Source organism: Mustela lutreola, chromosome 7, assembly GCF_030435805.1.
Source record: "Mustela lutreola isolate mMusLut2 chromosome 7, mMusLut2.pri, whole genome shotgun sequence".
In the NCBI taxonomy this organism is placed as follows: Eukaryota; Metazoa; Chordata; class Mammalia; order Carnivora; family Mustelidae; genus Mustela; species Mustela lutreola.
This window is the reverse complement of record NC_081296.1, coordinates 44951316-44974744: the sequence shown is the minus strand read 5'-3', so window position 1 is coordinate 44974744 and position 23429 is coordinate 44951316. Positions and strand designations below refer to the sequence as shown.

The following is a 23429-nucleotide window of genomic DNA, read 5'->3' as shown; positions in this document are numbered from 1 at the left end:
ATAAACTATTCAGCTTCAGAGACCAAATAAAACACCCACAAAGAGAAAATAAAAGTGAATGAAAAACGAGAGCAAGAGAAATGCTATACCAAGTAATATTTTCCTATTTCATGGAAAACACTATTCATATGGCAAAAGGATAGGAGAGGGCAAACAAAAGACTTTTCCCTTCCTTTTTAAGACACTAATAGGTATGCCGGGAATGCTAAGGGCCAATGGTTGTCACTGCTTTGTTCTGCACGTGAACAGCTTTAACGAATGCTGGCATCAGCTGAGTTTAGATCAGCTTTCCACATTAACTTTTTCCCTTTATATGTAGACCTTACAGTTCCATAACAATAAATAAAATTTGTAGTTACAATGCATTTGTCAATTCAGTTTAGGCACAAGGCAACTTCCACGATGAGTGGAGAGATCGAGACAGTCTCTGATTGTGCAGAAGCGACACACTGCAACAAAGTGATATGCTGCAAACGTTTCATGGGCTGACGTTCTATCTGATGAGCTTCCTATCTTCACTTCTGATGGAAGTGTTGACCAGTTGCTTTGATCGTAGGATTACATTTGAGTTTCTTGCTTCAAGTGTTTTGTTTTTTCTTCTCCCTCCTAACAGGTTTGTGTCTTCAGATAATCTGAGTTGTCCAAGTCCTTATGAGGAGAGGTCACCTTCTATCTAGCCTACTGATAACTCTGGAACTGGGGAGGGGAAAACCAAGGGAAAGAACAGAACCAGTTAGGACATCATCATTAAAAAATAAATACCTCCCCAGAAAAAAACAAGTTGATACTGGCATTCCTCATTTAAACCAAGGTTTATACTAAATTAGCAGTCTGCTAAATGACTTATATAAGAGCTTCAGAATTTTTTTAAAGGTGTAATTGAAATGGTATGGTAAGATTTTTTTTTTTTTTTTAAGCAGTTAATGATTTTTTTTTTTTTTTAAAGATTTTATTTATTTATTTGTCAGAGAGAGAGCGAGCGAGAGCGAGCACAGGCAGACAAAGTGGAAGGCAGAGTCAGAGGGAGAAGCAGGCTCCCTGTGGAGCAAGGAGCCCGATGTGGGACTCGATCCCAGGACGCCGGGATCATGACCTGAGCCGAAGGCAGCTGCTTAACCAACTGAGCCACCCAGGCGTCCCTGGTATGGTAAGATTTTTAAAGAAGATAATGTGATTACAGCAATCACAAGATATAGGATAATACGACAGCTGTGGCAATTATGCAAACTTCTATTTTGGCAAAATTCAAGTTGCCAATACCTGAGCTCTGAGGTTCCATTTATCCATTTTTCAGTGGAGAGACAATGGTAAAGCATACACTTACTGATACATCTAGTCTACCACATTGTCTTAATAGGTTATGTCTTCTCTAAACTGAAGGTTTCTGAAGGCAGGACTGTCTGGTATTTGTTTTCACAATGGTCCCTTCTCCTGGTCCACAGAAGTTCCTCAACAAATGTTTGTTCAATGAATGAATGATTGATTAAAATTTACTGGTATTAATACAAATTTCATATACATACAGTCTCAATATTCATAGCAGTAAACACTGTAATTTTTCATTTTGGCCACTTCTGATGAAAGTAATTTTACAAAGAATCATACATTTTACTTCTTTATTAAATAATAACCACAGTATTGTTTTATAATAGAGTTATGCTCTTATAAATGGGTAACTGAGATAGACAAAGCTACCTGGCCTTGTATCATGGGGTGGCAAATTCTTTGCTTTTTTAGTCAGTCATTCTATGGTCATTTATCAGCCATTTTGGTTCTAGAAGTAATTTCCCTGCTGCGCAGTCTTTTTGCTGGTTTTTAATTTGTTATTCGGTTCTATAAAGAATTGAAGGTTATAAGGTGAAACCAGACAACCACCTTTGTGAAATTAGCAACCGTTAAAACATATGTTAAGGTGATAAACACAAACCTATAAAATTTTATGGAACCAAGTAAATTTGCTACATTTCTTATAACCCTGAAACTTTTTCTTCCTTTTTCTTCATCTCTTTTTGATAGGTAAGAATGCCTAGGTTTAATTTTAACTTAAGTGGGGGAATATCTTCATTCTCAAGAAAAGGGTAGAGACATGAAAGCAGTATCAGATATAAAAGCAGTAAAAGAACTGGAAATAAACATGGGAAGGAGAGAGATGTGAGGTGGGGAATGAGACCAGGAAGAAAGAGGAAATAGGTACAACTAGAGAGAGACACAGGCTCTGTGATAAAAGTGACAACTCAACGTCAAGTGCTCTTATCATAGCCTGGTGGCTACCTGGGACCTGAGCATAACAAGTTACCTCTCACCACTCTTCTTTAAAATGAGATGCCAATTTAGAAATATTGAAAAATAATGGCATGTTTTTATTTTAAAATGTTAAAGTCTATTTCTGAACAAAAATATCTATCTTTTCAAAAAAAATATCTATCTTTTCATGATAGTCTATATTGTTCACAAAATATGAAACAGTGGCTCAAGTATTAAAGGATCTGTAGGGGTGTCTGGGTGGCTCAGTCGTTAATCGTTTGTTTGGCTTGGGTCACGATTCCTGGGTCCTGGGATCAAGCCCCATGTCAGGCTCCCTGCTCAGTGGGCAGCCTGCTTCTCCCTCTCTCATCTCCCACCCCACCCTCACCCCGTGTTCCCTCTCCTGCTGTGTCTCTCTGTGAAAGAAAGAAAGAAAGAAAGAAAGAAAGAAAGAAAGAAAGAAAGAGAAAGAGAGGAAGAAAAAGAAAGAAAGGAAGAAAGAAAGGGGATCTGTAAGTTAATTAGCTCTCATCTGGTCTCTTTGACATGCATAATCTTTTAGGTTGCTGGGTATTGTTTTGTGGGGGAGTTGGAGGTGGGTTAGCTTTCTCCAGTGTTCCAGTGCTACAAGTATAAGTAATCACATTAACCCTTCTTCCTTTTGTCCCAAATGAACTCTTCAGTTTTGGTCTAGTTTGATCTTAGGAAGGATGTATACAGAGGTGGTATGAACCAAATTCTTCAGGAAAACGTGAGTTAACGTTTGTGTTTTACAAAATATTCTATCAAATCCAGACTTTCAGCTCAGAATGAGATAGCTACAAAGATGACTAAATGAAATTGTACTTGACATTTTTTTGTGCTTCGCACCTCCCATCCATTCACCTTTATTTACTGCTTTTAATGTCCTGATGAAATTGAAAAAAGAACTATACACTGGTGCAGGCAGATTATAAAAATGAAGTTCCCAGATGTATCCCTAACACATGCTGCTAGTTAAAATACTTAATTACATTCTATATTAACTTCTGACACCTAAATAATAACTACACAACTTAGGTTGTTATAGATCATATAAATGTAAATATTTAAGAAAAAGGATGATTCACATTAACTACTTGGCCGACAACCTCATATTACCCTCATCACACTGTTAAACAAAAAACATAAAAAAGTGAATTGTGTTTAATCCATGAAGGAAAAGAGAGAAAGAACAGTTTTCAACATGTAAAATTCCAAAGAGAAGGGCACTGTGGTTCTATCAGATGTAGTACCTTTATATCCATTAGTAGATTCCAGAAGGTATAAGTGATATACTTATGAAAGAAGATGCATATTACAAACTTGCATTATTGATCCAAATGGAAGCAACTAGTAAGTGTATAAAGATTTCATGACAGGAAGAGGTGGATGGTTAAGAGAAAACTAGCTCCTGATACAGAGGAGTATTTCTGAGTAGAGGAACGAGGACTCTTGAGTGGTAACAAACTTAATTGACCGATTAGTCACTGTACTATTTTCTTCTTGGATCAGAGCAGTATTCTTGTGAGAGCATATACATGATGATCCAGAGCAGGAGAACCAAAATTCTTTGTAAATTACAGGATACTATCCCACTTTGAATAGTAATCTGATATTAAAGGGCACTGGCTCTCTAAGAACAGAAAAGTAAACTGTTGGGATTTCAAATTACATGTGACCTTTAGCATGACAACTGCTACTAGAGAATTCTGTTCAAAGGTTCTTAGTTTCAGACGAATCAGGTAATTTCCTTGCACTTCCTCTTCATACCCAGACTTACCTGGCTGATGTTTACATATGACCCATAGGGTTGGTAGTTTCACTAAGTCCAGGATGGGTTCCTGGCAGTGTGGTTGGCGGCTCTGCCGATACGGCAGAAACTTTTTCTTCTTCCCTTCTCTTAAGGCAGGCTGCTTTGGGGTTAAGGTTCCTCTCTGAAACAGGGAAAAAATAATTTTTATCGTTACAGTGGTAAGTTATGAATTAGGGACTCTTAGGTCTTAAATTGAACAAACTGCTCTTACGTTTTCTTTCTTTCTTTCTTTTTTTAAAAGGTTTTATTTATTTGACACAGAGATACAGAGTACAAGTAGGCAGAGCTTCAGGCAGAGGGAGAGGGAGAAGCAGGCTCTCTGTTTAGCAAGGAGCCCGACAAAGGGCTCGATCCCAGGACCCGACATCATAACCTGAGCTGAAGGCAGCCGCTCAACTGACTGAGCCACCCGGGCATCCCTTATATTTTCTTTCTAAGGGGATTACCACTCTCTGCAATTTCATTCCCACAAGTAACATCACACAGAGGCAACAATGATGTGCTCACATAAACCTTCAGATTAAATAAGCCTCTAGTGAGTATTCGGTGTTGTCTTATTCTGCTTCTGATTTAGTTTTCTGGGTTTGGTTATCTATATCAACATCCAAAGGTAAAGGCAGTTCTTTTACTGCTTCACTCAAACATTTTGGCAAGTGCCAGTGTTAGTCTACCAAATCTCCTCAGTATCCTGCTAAGATATGGTACATTGGATTGATAGGAATGTGACATTCTCTTATGTACCTGGAGAGAGACATCTGTACTTTATCTAGAATTTTATCAGCTTAGAAAATGATAAAATAAATACCCTCAGCCATTCCTCTATAAAAAAATGTGCCAACTCCTTAAGGTAGAGAGGTAGCTGGCACATTATCTTGCTTTTCTACTTTTATATGTAGAACGAGATGACTGAATGTTTCTTTCTACTGCGAGGTGGGATTAAAAGGGTGATAAAAAACCTTCTCTATTGCTTTGTATATAAGATAGCAGAGACATGAGGCGCCTGGGTGGCTCAGTCATTAAGTGTCTGCCTTTGGCTCAGGTCATGATCCCAGGGTCCTGGGATTGAGCCCTGCATTGGGTTCCCTGCTTGGCGGGAGGCCTGCTTCTCCCACTACCCCCTGCTGTGTTCCCTCTCTCACTGTGTTTCTGTCAAATAAATAAGTAAATAAAATCTTAAAAAAAAAGCAGAGACAACTAGATGGAATTTTTGAAGTGGGCATTTTCAAGAGTAGAGGGTCTATGTGAAATAAAGGGAAAGAAAACTACTGGATTGAAAACCCACTGGATCAATATTCACTTGGGAATTATTTTTCATGATATCTTTTCCTTAAATGAGTATTTACTTATTTTTAAAGATTTTATTTATTCATCTGAGACAGAAGGACACATAGAGAGAGCATGAGCAGGGGGAGAGGGAGAGGGAGAAACAGACTCCCCACTGAGCCAGTACTACCCCCCCCCCCCCCCAATGCAGGGCTTGATCCCAGGACCTGGAGAGCATGACCTGAGCTAAAGGCAGATGCCAAACCCTCTGAGCCACCCAGGTGCCCTCTTAAATAAGTTTTATGGACAAGATATCCAACCCATGACAGTTTTTGGTTAGTTTTTTGTTTCTGATAATATCATAAAGTGAAAAGTTGTTAAATGCATTTTTGTGAACTGATTAAAAATGTCCTAATGAATGTAATATAAAAGGATCACTTAAAATTAGTCTGTAATGAAGGGGTGCTTGGCTGGCTCAGTCAATGGAGCATGGCACTCTTGAGCTTGGGCTTGTGGTTTGAGCCACACACTGGGTGTGGAGATTACTTAAAAATACATTTTGGGGCACCTGGCTGGTTCAGGTGGTAGAGTATAGGACTCTTTATCTTGGTGTCATAAGTTCAAGCCCCATGCTGGGTGTGGAGACTACTTAAAATCTATAAGGAAAAAAAATCTGAAAAAAATTTAGTCTATAATGAAAACCTATTTTGCAGAAGATGTGAATTTTATTAGATTTTCTTGAAATGGCCAGCTGAATGCAACATAGCAGGACTCTTCTTTTTTAATGTTATTTCCTGTAAGCCAAGTAAAATGTATTTGAACATGCGTTTATTTACAATACATATTTATACTCACTTCTAAGTTTCAAAAAGTAGACAAAAGACTTTATTATGGTAAACTCAGGTGATTCTATTGACAATTACTCATGCACAATGATAAAATTTCATTTTAGAGTTCTTATTTTCTCAGCCCCTCTATTTGGGAAAAGACATAAAGCTGTTTCAACTATTAAGAAGATCAGGGGCGCCTGGGTGGCTCAGTGGGTTAAAGCCTCTGCCTTCACCTCAGGTTATGATCCCAGGGTCCTGGGATGGAGACCCACATCATCGGGCTCTCTGCTCAGCAGGGAGCCTGCTTCCTCCTCTCTCTCTGCCTGCCTCTCTGCCTACTTGTGATCTCTGTCTGTCAAATAAATAAATACAATCTTAAAAAAAAAAAAAGAAGATCAATGAAGAAAGAAAGGTATACACTTATTATTATTATTTTTTAATATTCTATTTATTTATTTGACAGAGATCACAAGTAGGCAGAGAGGCAGGCAGAGAGAGAGGAGAAAGCAGGCTCCCTGCGGAGCAGAGAGCCCGATGTGGGGCTCGATCCCAGGACCCTGAGATCATGACCTGAGCCGAAGGCAGAGGCTTTAACCCGCTGAGCCACCCAGGCGCCCCAGGTATACACTTATTTATTAGGATAAGAAGTAAGAAAAAAAGGCATGTTCATCATTATGTAAAAATAGCAGGAATTGTTTTCTTAACAAGTAAATGTGCACTTCTAACTAATGACTAGAGTTCTGTCTTTTATTAGGTGTCATGTCCCTTTGCTGTGCAGAGAGCAGTCTTCTATAATGACTGGAGAGACTGAAAAGGGCATAAATTAACATGTTAAATCCAAAGAGGAGAAAGTTGAGATTTGAAAGTTTCCTAGCTGAAACAGGTTCACATTTATCTCATTAAAAAAACACTGCTCTTAGCCAATTATGACCTTGTGTCACACAAGGATGATCAGAATAGCTAGAGAGGACCAGAACCAAAAACTCAAGTTGGGTAATATCTCGCAAGATTTCTACGGTCAGTCAGAAAAAGAACATTCAGGGCTGTAAGAATCAAGAGAATAAGCGCTAGAAAATGTTAAGTGAGGTTTGATCCAAAAAAGGCAAATGCTAGTGTTGTCTTTTAATACCCTCTGGTGTGTGGGATCAGCCCATGGGAAATGTATTAAGTAGCCAGAAGCCTTGATGTACAGGTGAGCAGCCATTACCTGCAGGGCATGAGAAGTGACTGTCTTTCTCACATTTCAATTACAGTAATAATATTATTGACTTCCAGTATGTAATTGAGGACTTAGCTGTCTTAAAATACCATCTTCTCAATGTACCTAAAGCTCAAATTTTGGCTAACTACACAGTCACTTCTTACATTATTATGACCAGATAAATATTCGTTATAATAACTATGTGGACATACTTGCAAGTCAAGAATTTTATATTTTTTCCTTACTTGTATGACTGCTTGTTTTTCCTGCAGTTAACACTTGCTTTGCTATTCATTTGCTAGTAATGCTAATTTTTTCCCCCTGACCCATGCTCTAAGAGATCTAATAAATGCCTATCATCATTTTTTTTTCCCTTAAAATCTCAAACATACCATCATTTCATATATTAATTCCATTTTCTTACCCTGGAAAGAAAATTGGGAAAAATCCCTTTCTTTCTTCTGCAGCTAACCAACATCTGTTTTTGTTTTTGTTTTTTTTTTAAGATTTTATTTATTTTAGAGAGATACAGAGCGAGCACGAGCAGGGGTAGGGGTAGAGGGAGCAGATTCCCCACTCAGCGGGGAGCTTGATGTGTGGCTTGATCCCAGGAAGCTGAGATCACAACATGAGCTGAAGTCATATGCTTAACCTACTGAACCACCCAGGTGCCCCACCATCTCCTATTTTCAATGTATAGGCACACTGATTTTCTAAACCTAGTAGATCTTGTCATGAGATCTCCTTTTGATGCTTTCTGTGTTAGATTCTTTGTTTCTCGGATCACATGCCTTTATCTTTATTGATTATGTCCTTACTTGGCTAAAGCATATATTCCAGAAGCCTTCTGAGAACATGTACATAGGAGGTAAAATTTTCAAGTCTTTGCATATCCAAAATATCTTTATTCTATCTTCACCCTTTGATTAATGGTTTGGGTAGACACAGAATTCTAGACTAAAAATGATTTTTTTCCTCAGAATTTTGAAGGCACTGTCTTACTATGTCCTGGAATCCAGCATTATTGGTCTAGAATTCTGATGATATTTTGACTCTGAGGGATCCAACTTTTTCATACAAGACAGACCTTTGCTTAATCTTCCTGTTTTCAGGTAATGCATTCTCCAATATTAGCACCTTCAAAGAATAGAGCCTTTCAGGGGCTAGGAGTTTTGTGGGACAGAATAACTTGCTTTTTGTGGTATTCCTCCTGTTCCACTTTAATTTCTTCTGTCTAAATAAGTCAATTACGACTACTCTGTCTACTTTCCATCTTACACACATATTATGCTCTCTGATTTGAATGCTATAATCTTTTTCCATCTGTCTTTGTGGATTAATACTATTTTTATTCATTTCAGTGAAGATTTAGTAAGGAGTATTATCAATGAATATGCTAAGACTACCACGTTATTACCATATCACTGCAACTAAATTAAAATCTCCTGAGGGTAGTAGGGTCTGAAAATTTGGGAAAAGGAAAAGCCTCGGGTGATTCTGGCACTAACTAGCCAGATTTGGGAACCATTGTCTTAGCTCATTCATCTTCAAACTTACTAAGATACCAGGAAACTAAAATCCTAATAGTTCTACTGTCCTTAAATTATTCCTGGAAGGGAAGTAAGCTGACTGAGCGGACCTGTGAAAGTTTGAGGAGGAAATGTCTAACCACTAATCTAATTGTTAGTAAAGATAAGACTAGAAAGTTGAAAGTAATATGTAAAATCTACTGAGAATTAGTAAAACTAATGTTGATTTTATAGTTGTCAAAACGGAAAGGCTTAAACTGGCAATGGCAGGGACTAAGTAGAATTTGGTATGTGAAGCACCAAGACACAAAAAGTGCTCTGGCAAAATCTGAGGCTCAGAAGGGAAGCCAATCCTCCTGCTCTTCTCTAGAATACACAACTGGTTGCCCTCCTGATATAGCCACTTGTCCAGGGATAATAGGTTGCAGACAGCCAGATACAGTCCTGAAGCACTATCCCAAATCAGGTAAGGAAAAAGTGCAGAGAATGCCCAAAGTAGTCCTATAAACAAAATATACCTCTTTCTAGAAACCAACGTGCCCAGGGACTGCTGAGTAGAACCCTTGTAGGGATGAAGAGGCTCTCAGAAGTAAAGAGGTTACTCAAATAACTTAAAACTGCTAGAGATAATGTCCAGAGAAGACACTGGCCATATTAAACTCTAAAGGTGCTCCCATAGAAAGGCAGAGGAATGTGGGCTGCACGAAGGGTTCTAAATCCATTTTGACAGATAGCCATCAGAGCGCCTTTCAAGAAGGATCTTGAATGAATCCCAAGGTTTTTACATTAAAGACATAAAATAAAAGCTCTGATCTTTGAAGCCCAGAGTCTGAGGTTGGGAGGAAGGTAGGCTTTTATGAATATGAAAGCAGCCCCTAACTGAAGTTATAGTCAGTGTATTTTAAATTCTGTTCAAATTCTAATCAGTCAATGGCTCCTTATATAGAGCTTTCCAGAACTGCACAAAAAAGTCAGTACCCAGGGTGCCTGGGTGGCTCAGTGGGTTAGGCCGCTGCCTTCGGCTCAGGTCATGATCTCAGGGTCCTGGGATCGAGTCCCGCATCGGGCTCTCTGCTCAGCAGGGAGCCTGCTTCCTCCTCTCTCTCTCTCTCTGCCTACTTGTGATCTCTGTCAAATAAATAAATAAAAAATCTTAAAAAAAAAAAAGTCAGTACCCATTAACAGTTACCAGAAAGTTATCTTACAAGTGAATGAGTAAAATCCACCCAGGCATGGTGGAGTTTACAACTTTTTTCAAACACAGAGGTATTTCTCATTTTGATGACTCAGATATAAGAGTCTGATCTTAAATGAGGTGTTTTTAAAAATAAAGGACTCTGTATTCTAGCTCTAATAAACAGCAGGAAGGAAAGCTGTCCAGGGATAAGTTCTTGCATTGCTGCTGTCCAAACAGACCAGGTGCTGACAACAGTTTTTACAGCAAATAGCTGGGTAGAGCCAGGGTAGAAAATATCTTGGGTCTGCAGAGCAGAAGGAGGAATGTACAGGGACCACAAAACACAAGTGCCTCACTGCCTTCAGAGTGAGAAAAAAGGTGTCAGACACAATGAAAAAAAAAACAAAAAAACCCAAAACTCTGATAAAGTGAGAGCAAATACTGAAGGCTCAAGGAATCACTGATCCTACCACAGATGAGTGGGCAACAATCAGACTCTTTGTGAGCATCCCAAGGGAGTCTATACATTCTTGAAAATCAGGTTTCATTAACATTCACCCTTTACAGATAGTCCAAGGGCCTTGACAAGAGCAAGTATCTGAGTTTAATGGTATACTGGTTATGCATGAAATAATCTATTCATCATCCTTATTAAATATATTGGACGGAAGTGGATGGATCAATTAATTACTATGGTTAAGCTCTTCTGAAAGTGTATTCAAGTTCTCCAAGCTCTGGTTTCCTTAGTGTATTCCTGTTGTGACCAATGCTGAGGGGCCATGGTTATAGTTGTTAAGTGTCTGCTCTATTCATATTCTTTTTTCTTTTCTAACTTTCTTTAAGTAAAATCCCATATAAACATCCATTAAATAAGAAAGAGTTGTTCTTAATGAAGAGAAGCTAGAGGTAGTGTTTGGAACCCAAGGGCACATCTGTAATTCTTCACAAAAAGACTTAGGATAAAACATTCATAACTCTGAATGAGAAAACAAAGAGGAATATGAAAAAAATAAACAATAATAAAAAGTTTCAAGGGCAGGAATATTAATTGGTAAGATAGGGTCCAGCATAGAGGTGATTTAGATAGGAGGTGTGCAATAAATAGTTGTTTAAAATATGTTCAAAACTTCTTCAAGATTCCATCAAACTCCTTAAAAGATTAAACAGTTGGGGCACTTGACTGAGCCAGCAGTTGATCAGCCTGTAATAAACTACAATTTGCCCTGAGAAACACACAAGCATGTCGGTGCACATTAGGCCAAGAAGTTCATAGCATTCCTGATCAGGAATCAACAAATAAGCCCCGAGACCATATTAACCTGGGTATGAAGAACATCTATATGAAGTAAAGCTGGGAGGGGCCATGATCAGGCATCCTATTAATCAGCAGGGCCATTTTAATAGACAGCCCAGGGTAAAGTAGGAGAGAAACTCAGTACAGAGAATGGGGAAGACAGGAAGAAGCAGGGAGGAAAACAGACCTAGGCAGGTAAATTCAACAGTGTGGGAGATCAGACTTAACATGAACAGGAACAAGAAGGGCATAAAGCACTAATGCTGAGCAGAAGGCAGAGGCTGGTTATTCTCTGCAACATTTCAAAGGGTTGTGCTGGTTTGTGGGAAGCACCAAGCCTACAGATATGGACAAATACTAGGAGGCAGAGGTGAGAGAACTACACAGAAAACTTGATGATGCAGTGGCAGAAGTAGGAGTTGAACCTAACAAACAACTTCCCAAGCAGAAGAGCAAGTGAAAAAAGAAAAGTCTGCCCACCTAAGGCAGAACAGTTATTTATCTTTGCTGAACCTACTTACCTCTGACTTGCTGTTCTAGACTAAGGATGACTGCCACGGCCTGATGAAGAATAAGGAGTTTTGTTTGGGGTTTTTCACTCTTTAAATGGAGCTGACACATTCGACCAAGCTCTTTGAATGCCTCATTAATATCCCGCACACGTAAACGTTCTCTGGCATTGTTAGCCATCCGCCTTTCTTTCTCCCTTTCTATCTTCTGTTCTGGGTTCAAATCCTCATCTTCATTAGTACTGCTAGAAAATGAAGTAACAACAATGTCTATTAGATCCCTATAAAAATTACCTATAAATTTTACCAAATAGTTGACATAGTTACACTTAACATGATTATATCTATATATATATATATAGATATATATCTATATATCTATCTTTCCAGTCTTTCTTTAATGCATATATATATATATATATATATAGTTGAAATTATATCACATACACTTTCAAAAATTTTTATTTATTTATTTACTTACTTATAGAGCAAACACATTGTATAAGTGGGGAGAGGGGCAGAGAGGAGGAGAGAGAGAATCCCAAGCAGACTCCACGCTGAATGTGGAGCCTGATGCAGGGCTTGATCTCAAAACCCCGAGATCACCACCTGAGCTGAAATTAAAATTCAGAGGCTCAACCAACTGAGCCACCCTGGCACACCACAACATACATTTTTAAATGCATTTTCCATTGCATATTCAGCATAAACACTTCTCCATACTAGCTTAAGTCTTTATAAACATAATTTGAATGACTACATAACATTCTAGGGCCTTACTACAGAATGTGATCAGCATCAGCATTACTGGGACTTGTTAAAAACACAGACTCTCAAAGTTCTACTGAATTGAATTGAAAGCTATATTTTAACAAGATCCCTGGCTGGTTCATATGTACATTAAGGTTTGAGAAGCACTGTCCTAGTATACTAATGTACTATAATTTGCCTAACCTGTGCTCCTAAATATATTCCAAATCATCTCTCTCACATGCTTTTTTCCCCCCTCACCTGATGAGGAAGAAGAAAAGCTTAAGACACAGAATAAGAGAAGTATCTCAGAAAATGACTACTTTTTGTTTAAGAGAGAAATATCGTCAGTAGCGATGATTCTAAAACAGGCATGGGGTGCCTGGGTGGCTCAGTCTGCCAGGCATCTGCCCTTGGCTCAGTCACAGGGCAGGGTTGAGCCACAGGGCAGGGTTGAGACATAGTCTTGAGGTACTGGGATCAATCCCTGTGTTGCGCTCCCTGCTCAGCGGGGAGTCTGCGTCTCCTGCTCCCTCTTGTGCTCCCTCTCTGTCATGTGCACACTCTCTCTCTCCAAAACATAGATAAAATCTTAAAAAAAAAAAACCAAAAAACCCACAAAAAAACCCATGAATCAAATGGAACAATTTTTTGAAGGACAAATTGGCAAAATGAACCCAAAGCCTTAAAATGTTCTTTATATCTTGATCAGCAATTCTAACTTAAGAAATTCACTCTAAGGACATAATTAGGGATATGCATAGGAATTTATGTAAAAAAGTTGATAACAGAATTATTTACTCTATCAACTAACTGGGAGTCCAATAATAGGACACAGGTTAAATAAGTCACAGTACATCCAGACAACTGTCTACTGTGTAGTCTCTAAAAATTAGGCTATAGATTGTGCTAATAAGTAAAAGATGCCAGACACAAGACTACATATTGTATGATTTACAAGAACCTCTAGAAAAGACAATGCTCTAATAATGAAAAGCAGATGAATGGCTGCCAGGGGATGGAAGAAGGGTACTGATTACCAAGGGGCATAAAGGCAACTTTTTGGGGTGGTAGAAATATTCTTATTAGTAATGTTGTGGTGGTTGTGAGACCATACACATTTGGACAAAAACTGTACCCTTAAAATGGTGCATTTTATTATATATATATGTGAATTAAACTTCAATAATGCTGACTAAAAACAAAGGAAAAAACATGTGAGAAAACTCAGGGACAGATGAAAATATGAAAAATACATTGCTATGTGAAAAAGTTGATATTGTAAAACTGATAACCAATTTAATTCCAATTTATATTTATGGGATATCTATTCATTAAAGAGTAAATAGTAGTTAATTTTTGAAAGATCAGTTTCTTGTGATTTTTGTGTTCTTTTCTATATTTTCCAAATTTCTGTAATGAAAACAGATTAAGTAATCAGATAAAAGCTCAAACATTTGAAGGAGATGATCTGGAATTACTTTTAGAAAATTCTATTTATTTTTCAGAAATAAATGACTGAGGAGTCTCTCAGAACCCTGAAATAATATGCACAAAGGAGCTCTAATAAACTTGAGTAGTGTAATAAAGATTAAGTACATAATAGATTTTTTCTAGCTAATTGTCAAGAATTACATAGAAATATTCTTTTATATTAGAATCAATAGCTCTTTTATTCAAAGGAAACTTTACAGATCATCTAGCCCAAAGGGTTCCAAATGTGGCCACCCATCAGAATCTTCAGGGGTACCTGAAATATATAGGCTTTGAAGGTCCCACTACCAGAGATGCTGATTTAGTGAGCTTGAGTTGGGACTAAGACAACCTGTTTTTCTAAAACATTTCAGGATTTTGTGCTTTAGGGCTGAGAACTACTGCCAGATCCAGAGAGATCAGTGATGATCCTAGCATTACATAGCTAATTAGTGGCAGTGTAATGACAAGGACCCAGGTAAGTATTCTATGGAAACAAGGCTATACCACACTCCTAAAATCATCATTATCATAATAGTAACTATACTACCTTACTGCATGCAAAAAAGTGGCAAAGGGCTTTATATGCATCATTTTCAGTTTATTTCCATAAGAACCCTGTAATACTCTCTTTTTTGAGAAAAAAAACCTCCTGAAGTTCAGAGAGTTTTAACAACTTGTCCAGGGTAACTTGGCAAGTATGTGATGAAGCCATAATTCAATCAAGGACCATGATATTAATCTATTGATTATCATTAATTACTAAGCACTGCTGTTACTAGTAAACTATTATACCTCCTTTTCATTTTCTGATGACCTATAATAGGGTTCAGTAATCTATGGCCCATGAACTGGCTTCTTGTTTTCTTACATAAAATTTTACTCAAAGAGCTATGCTCAGTTGTTTATGTATTGACTTTCGTTGCTTTTATCATAATGGCAGGGTTGAGTAGTTGTGACAGAGACCCACCCAATGGCCCACAAAACCTCAAATAGCTACTGTCTACCCTTTACATGGAAAGTTTGCTGAACTCTGACCTTTAAGGTGAAAAGATGAATAAGAAGGAAAGATGCAAATTATTTCTCTTAAAATTCTATTTGAATAATAAAACTACTAAAGAATTAAGATGCCTCAAAGGAGTAGTCTCTGGATTCTCTGACCCAATTTTTACTTCTTCATGCTCCTGTACAACTGAGTATAATGCATACTAAAATGATAATATTAAGGGACACCTGGGTGGCTCAGATAGGTAGGCATCTGCCTTCAGCTCAGGTCATGATCCCAGGGTCCTGGGCTCTCTGCTCAGCTGGGAGTGTTTCTCCTTCCCATTTCCCCCTCCCTCCAGATTGTGCTCGCTCTTGCTCTCTCTCAGATACATAAACAAAATCTTACAAAAAAAAAAAAAATGACAGGGGCACCTGGGTGACTCAGTGGGTTAAGCCTCTGCCTTCAGCTCGGGTCATGATCTCAGGGTCCTGGGATCTAGCCCACAACGGGCTCCCTGCTCGGTGGGGAGCCTGCTTCCCCCTCTATCTCTGCCTGCTGCTCTGCCTACTGTGACCTCTCTCTCTGTGTCAAATAAATAAATAAAATCTTTTTAAAAAAATGACAGTATTAGAACCTTAAAATTTAATTTTTAGATTAATTTTCAATTTAATTTTTTTAGTTATATCTTCCGTGCTCATCGTGGTCTTCTTTGTAGCCTAATTTAATACAAAGAACAATGTTTTAAATATCTGTGTGTGATATATATACATATTATTAATGCCAGAAAACCAGGGTATGCCAGAAATACACCAAACCATCTAAATTTAATGTAGAATTAGAAGAAAAATTCGAGGGAAGAACCTGAAAATCATTTAAACTAATGTACTATGTATCAATATCCATAGTGAAAAGCAAAGTCAAGTCTGGTTTCTAGAAAATCTCCAACATCAGTCCACCTGGAGTACTTCCTTTTCCATATTCTCCTCAAATCATTGTTTTGGGCGCCTGGGTGGCTCAGTGGGTTAAGCCGCTGCCTTCGGCTCAGGTCATGATCTCAGGGTCCTGGGATCGAGTCCCGCATCGGGCTCTCTGCTCAGCAGGGAGCCTGCTTCCCTTCCTCTCTCTCTACCTGCCTCTCCATCTACTTGTGATTTCTCTCTGTCAAATAAATAAATAAAATCTTTAAAAAAAAAAAAAAAAATCATTGTTTAAATCAGGAGTTGGCAAACTTCCCCTGTAAAGGGCCAGATAGTAAATATTTTCAGCTTTGTGGGCCATCTGGTCTCTGCTGTAACTACCCAAATCTGCCACCGTGTTGGGAAAGCAGCCATAGACCATATGCAAATGAATGGGGTATGGCAGTGTTCCAATAAAACTTTATTTATTAAAAAAGACCATGGGCTAGATTTGGCCCATGGGCCATAGTTTGCTGACCCCTGGTTTAAATCATACAACAGAGTTTTACCATAAACATAGCGTTAAAATAATATATTTAAGTATTTATTGGTGTACTGAATCTAAATGTCTCCAAATGTAAAATTTGACTTGTTTTAATTATTTTGTGCTCTAACTGAAGGGAGGGATATAATTCTTTTTTATATGTAGCCCCTAAAATACTATGGTATAATGGAATGCATAATTTTCAAGTCAGCATTTTATGACCCACCCCCCCCTTTTAGGGCTACTGTGAGCACTAAATGAGGTAAAATATGAAGTCCTAACACAGTATCTAGAACATAGATGACACTTAATAAATGCATGACACCCTTCAATTTTCAAAGCATTTTCACCCATGGCGAGTGAGTGAAATGTAATACCTGGATGCTAACAAATACCTTGTTCTGCCTCTAGATGAAACCTTGATATCTTTTTGGGAGGATTCATCATCTGATTTCATGTCATCTGATGAAGGAGGTTCATGAAGGTTTTCATCTTTTTCTTTGTTTTCAGTCTTGATTTCTGCTGGAACAACAGTTCCAGACTGACTTTGCAAGCCACCTAACAAAGAGGCAAAGAAACATAAATGTCCAGAATTAGAACTAAGACAGTAAAAAACCTTCTAGATGGTGAATGTTTTTACTTGTTACAGGACTCTTATGGACGTCTGAAGATGTATGATAATATACTATTTAGCGGTGGAATGAACAGATCCACAAACCTTGGAGAGAATTACTTTTAAAGCATCTGTATTTAAAAGAAGTCTGGGGTGCCTGGGTGGCTCAGTGGGTTAAGCATCAGATTCCATGCTCAGCAGGGAATCTGCTTGAGATTCTCTCTCTCCTCCGCCCCCCAAATAAATAAATCCTAAAAAATTAGTAAATAAATAAAAGAAGAAGTCTGACCTTGATGGTCACTCTAATGCTCACTTTAAGGCACTATTTAACAACTGAACAAATATGAGAAACCTGATGCAGTTTAAAAACTGACTTCTAAGATACTGCTAAGGTAAAGGAAATAAGCTTTAACATTTTCCCAGATAAACACAATAAAATGGGTCATATGATTAAATATAACTGGGAAAACTTTACTTTGGTGGTCTTAAAATTAGTAATATATTTGTATTTATAAGCTCTATTATAACATTTATCAGTTTGTTTTTATCAGTTTATTGTTTGTCTGTCTCTCCAATTAAATTATAATCTTCTAAATAAAAGCTATTAAATCACTTGGAGCTCTCAACATACTCAGAAAAATTCTTTACTGCCTCTAAGGACCATAAGGGCTCAGTCATGAGGGGAAGTGACTAGGAAAGAGATGTAACAGAATCATGAACAGGTAAGATGACCAGAAAATACTGAACAGTTTGCATGTGGTTCTATCTGTCAATAAATATCTACAGTTGGCCCAGCCAAATAGGAAAATTGGAACTAAATACCTACCCTCTATATTCAGTGGTACTACTGTTTGGAATTGCCCCACCTAAGATGACTTTTGGTTCACAGATGTCAATCTGCTTGTAAGAAAGATGACAGTGTTCCAAATGATATCTCTGTATGCATTACTGCTGGGACCAACAATACAGTTACCTCTGTAATTTTCTTGTGTTTTGTGGTTCAAGTCTGTGCTTGAAGCAGTGACCGTACTAGACAGGACTGAATGATTGCCATTGAGATTGACAGAGTCTTCTCGATGAGTTCCAACCTAAAGTTTAAAAAGAAAAAAAAAAAAAAAAAAAAAAAAAGTCAAGACCATTTAGGGGCAATGATTGTTTAAATTCTTTTAATGGGCCTAATAGAGAAAATGAAATCTATCATTCATCTGAATTTAACACATTTTTTTGGGATGCTACTCTTCTGATTTTTGGATTTCAAAAGACTTGCTGGTACCACTGCTTCTGAATCAAAATAAAAAAAAATTCCAACTTTAAAATTTTATATTCCACAGAAGGTTGCTGTGTGAAGTGAATGAGCCAACAGAGATAAAGCACTCTAGAAACCATAAAGCACTACACATTATAGCATCTGTTAATTATCCTGCATCAATCAATCTGCAAATCTACTCCATATGCATATTCCATATGTATGAATTTGCATTTAATAAAATATTGCTACACTCTAAGTAGTAACAGTATTTATCTATACTTTGCTATACCCTTTCCTCACACACACATACAGTTTCTTTTTTATTCTTCCTTTGTCTCTCTCAAAAATTTTAGAAGAGCAGCAAAAGCAATATAAAATGAAATAAACTTAAAACAAAAGTTCTGCATTGGCAGGCAACAAAAATGACGTATTTTTATTGTTTTAGAGAAAAAGATGAATTATGCTAATTGCATAAATCACAATTAGCCTAAAATTAGAAGACATGCAAGTATCACCAAGTATTTTAGCTATAGTTGTATTTTTAGAAAAACTGGTTACAAATAAAGCTTTTATTAGAACAGTAGCACATGTGTCAACTACAAGATTAAGCCTTTAATTAAGAGGTTTATTGCTTGGAGTTATATATAAGAATCATTGTTTTTCAACAAATCCCTCAATCCCAGCAAACTCTTTTGCTCTGGATCCCTCTTGAGTAATTTTTTTTTTTTTTTTTTAAAGATTTTATTTATTTATTTGACAGAGAGAAATCACAAGTAGATGGAGAGGCAGGCAGAGAGAGAGAGAGAGAGAGAGGGAAGCAGGCTCCCTGCCGAGCAGAAAGCCCTATGCGGGACTCGATCCCAGGACCCTGAGATCATGACCTGAGCCGAAGGCAGCGGCTTAACCCACTGAGCCACCCAGGCGCCCCCCCTCTTGAGTAATTAATTTAGCTTTTATCTTTCATGAATTTGTATGGATTTTACCCTAAGAGGTATAAATACCCCTGTGCAAGTTTATCCTTTGGTTTCCTGTGAACCCAACAAAAGGCACCAAAGCAAAGTTTCAGGCAACAGGCCATTTGGTACTGGACTAGATTAGAAAACATCAGGTTTTTCACCACCCTTTTAAAGAAATGTCTGCGCTCTGTCCTTACTCTTATCTTTCATGTAGCTTTTCTTTTTAAAAATTTCCAAGGAGGGAGGCTGGCATAGGAGAGGAGAGTAGGAGCGGGGAGAGAGATTCTTAAGCAGGCTCCAAGCCCAGCATGGAGCCCGAGGTGGTGTTCCATCTCTCACAACACTGAGATCATGACCTGAACCAAAATCAAGAGTCACTTAACTGACTGATTCATCCAGGTGGCCCTTTAATGTAATTTTTAAAAGCCCACTTAAGGGCGCCTGGGTGGCTCAGTGGGGTAAGCCGCTGACTTCGGCTCAGGTCATGATCTCAGGGTCCTGGGATCGAGTCCCGCATCGGGCTCTCTGCTCAGCAGGGAGCCTGCTTCCTCCTCTCTCTGTCTGCCTGCCTCTCTGCTTACTTGTAATCTCTCTCTGTCAAATAAGTAATAAATAAAATCTTTAAAAAAAAAATAAATAAAAGCCCACTTAATGTATTCCCTGTGTACTTCTAAATTTATTTAAGGATCAGTCATTGCTGAGGATTAGCTGCTTTCTTTGCTTGCTATAAACTACTTAATGATCTAAGAAGGTCAGTTAAAAAATCCCATTTATAAAAATAAATATAATATAAATACAATATACAGCTATAAAACCTTTGGGACTTTAGGAGCCTAAGCCTATTCTAAAGATAAATACTACCAGAACAATATTGACTGGCTGAAGAAATCATTGCAGGACAAAGTAAAAGCTAAGATTTCTGTGTTTGTGTTTAGAATGTGAACTTAAAACAAAACTTCCCCTGATCTTTGGTAATATGTGGTAAATTTTGTTTTCACCTACTATTCTGAGCCAAGTATTCATACCAAGTAACTTAAAAGAAAATAGTCTTTTAAAACTTAAACTTTTAAACATATGTGCATTTACTCTATACTGTATATGTACAACTCATTTTACAGCTTTGTAAGACAATACTGTCGAATAGTCACAGACTGAATTTCCATCCAACCAATAAGTGATGATGCATCTTCTGAATTCTTACTTCTTTTTATTTTATTAGTAAAAACAATTCTTTGATTTTCTGAATCATTATCTAAGTAAATCTTAGATTCCTTTCCCTGAAGGAAAATCGGATGGCTGATCAATTTGTTTTGGGATATAAACACCAACAAATATTTTCATCTCTTTGGAATACTATAAATTAAGTATTTTTTTGGATCCCCCCCAAAATATTAAAGCTTTAAATAATGGCCTCAGACTAGCAAAAAGCTTGAAGTCTGGAGTTCTTCATGTTAATGAAGTTAGCAGGAACTTTTTTTTTTTTTGTAACTTGATTCCCCTTGCAAATGGCCCTCATATATTTTCTGGAGAATTTGACTTTCACAGTTCTTAAAGTTCTATTTAACCCTTGCTCACACTGGCTCCCATGTCCTCCTTTTAATCTGCAGCTACCCATTCAAAAAGCTCTGTCCACAGACACAACAGGTGTATAAACAGTTCTTTGTCTGAGCTCAGAGACTGGGCCAGCCAGATAGGACCCTATGTTTAATTGTTCCTCTCGTTAGCATACAGCTGACAGGCTGCTGCTACTGGGGGAGAAGTAGGGGAAGGCAAACCCCTAGGCCTGCTATGCTCTATATTCCAATTATTATGAAGAGCTCTATTTCAGAATAAAAGGCCCATCTCATTAAATGACATCATCCTGCATTCTGAATCTTCACAATCTGTGTATGGCCTTACTTTTGTGGGAGCACCCAACAAGGGACCTGTTTTCATTTAATTTGGCCAATAGCCTTAGCACCCACAATAGAAAAATGCTAAATCTAATTAGTTGATGAATAAGAGGTCTTGTGAATTAAGAAGCAGACTGAAAAGTACTGAGTATGAATTCCTCTCTGATTATGAACTCTATTCTAATAATTTGTTCCATTTGTACTGTTCATTGAATACTAATTAATTAAATTAATCAGTATTAATCTACAGACTGATTTTCTGTATGTATTTTGTTTTACCTAAAGAGGGGTTTTAGGCTAGAAACGGTAGAATGTGGTGCTTCTTTAATGATATTGCCATAAACATATAACCTATATGGTTTTCAAACTTAAAAAAGTTGCCATTTGGAACAATTCTGAATTTAAAAAATGGTATCAAATCTCTTAAAAACCACCATAATGTAGTTTTAATGAAAAAAAATTAAACTGCCCACTTAGGAAAAAATTGGTTAGAAAAAGTAAAATATAGTTAAAAATAAACTCCTTCAATTCATTTGAAACCTAGACGTGCAATTTCTATGGCATACACCTATACTAATAAAATTAAATACTGTCTAAATGTAAGGTTAAAACAATTCAAATTTGCTATGTGACAAAAGTGTGAACTTTGAATAAATATTACTTTATTTGCATGTTAGTCTTTAATAACTTCATCTTAATTGTCTCTTACAACTATTCTCGATTCTCTGCTTTAAGATTTAGAAAACAGATAAAACATATATTTACATCATTATATAAGAGACTTTAAATCCTACAATTTAACACTGTTTATTCTGCTGTCACAAAAGAACACCAGACATCTTCAACCATGGCTTAAACAAGAAAAACCCAAATAATTAAAAAAATTAAAAGAAATGGTTGCATTAAATTTCCTTAGTATTTATAACAAAGAAATCAAAAGACCTTATGGATAAGTTTTATATCATAAATAAGGAACTTTTTAAGATTTCCATCAAGCTTCCATTAATACAAAAAACTTCTCACATAACTTAGTATGACGTTGAAATCACTCTTAGAGGAATGAGTACTTTCTGTTAAAGATAAAAGCGGTATCATGAGCTATCTACACAGCCATAAACAGATATGACATACAGTAACTTTTATACTGTTGAGACCTTTTAATAATGTCCAAGTAAAATTAACAATTCTGGTCCTTTTTGGTATTTTTTCCAGTTAGTAGTTTATTCCAAGAGTTTATTCTTACACTAAATAAGTGGCAGCAAAATTGAAGTCCAATGTTGAACATTTTAATAGTTCCCAAAATCCTGACTTTAAAATTTGAAAGTATACCAATCATATCCTAGTAAGACTATCTGACAAAAAAGTCTCAAGTTTTACATTTGCATTCAGCAAATATGAAGAAATCATCAAAAATGTTGAAAGGGAATATGAAATAAGTAAATGAAAATATCAATCCTATTAAAAAATAAGAGCAAATATTAAAACTTTGTCAGGCTGGCTATACTAATTATATTTCAAAAAGCAGGAATTATTTATTTCTTAGTTTCTTTTTCTTACACAGTAATCTTTCTAAGAATTTAATTTTTATGTGTATTAGATAGTTAAAATAATGTTAAAAGCTTTCTGTAGTAGAAACCTCATTTACTTCTAAACTTTGAGGCTGGTCAAGTTTAGTTGAAAGTAACAGTCAAAATCCAGTCTTTTGATTTTGGCTTCTATTAACATATGTTTCTCGCAGTTGGTAGTCTTATCTCCTTGGTGTGAAATATAAAAATCTTCTTCTGGAATACCAATTATTTCATCTATAAGACAAGAAGATGGCCCTTTCAAATATCAATACTATCAGCTATGGGTGACTATTATTGACATAATCTTCTTACAATCGAAAACAATGTAAAGAAAGTTTATCAGCAACTAAGTTATTTCCCTGACCAAGAGACACTATTTTGATTAAACCTGTCTATGTAGCCTGTTATAACAAGCAATCTTGATAGCATTGCAGGTGAGCGCTGGGCTGTCTGTAACACTTTTTTCTAGATATCAACTCTTACTCTTCTACTCTAAGTGTATTCTGGCCTACCTCAAATATTCCAACTACTTCAACAAAACTCCCAAACCAATTTCATTTAAAAAAAAAAAAAAAAGGCAAGCAGTTTTAATCTACAAGAAAAAGAAGAAAACTTGTTA

The 23429-nt window shown here is 36.9% G+C and overlaps 1 protein-coding gene and 1 long non-coding RNA gene across 11 annotated transcripts in view; one reads left to right on the top strand and one right to left on the bottom strand.

Annotated features, from left to right (window-relative positions):
* The window catches only part of LOC131835857 (uncharacterized), a 253951-nt gene extending 247390 nt beyond the window's left edge, over positions 1-6561 (top strand). The window contains exon 2 of the long non-coding RNA XR_009355390.1: positions 6465-6561. This is a non-coding gene — a long non-coding RNA (uncharacterized LOC131835857). The remainder of the gene's footprint in view (positions 1-6464) is intronic.
* Positions 1-23429, bottom strand: part of TCF12 (transcription factor 12) — a 393556-nt gene that overhangs the window by 1656 nt on the left and 368471 nt on the right. For 7 of the 10 annotated variants that reach the window (XM_059180606.1, XM_059180610.1, XM_059180607.1 and 4 more), the window contains 5 exons: positions 18119-18233; positions 16928-17090; positions 11894-12126; positions 4046-4199; positions 1-696 (listed from right to left, as the gene is read on the bottom strand). The exon at positions 1-696 is cut by the window's left edge and continues 1656 nt beyond it. In XM_059180606.1, the coding sequence (XP_059036589.1) occupies positions 4057-4199; positions 11894-12126; positions 16928-17090; positions 18119-18233 (654 nt within the window). In that variant the 3' untranslated portion in view covers positions 1-696; positions 4046-4056. The remainder of the gene's footprint in view (positions 697-4045; positions 4200-11893; positions 12127-16927; positions 17091-18118; positions 18234-23429) is intronic. The other 3 variants (XM_059180608.1, XM_059180611.1, XM_059180616.1) reach the window with 1 other exon arrangement.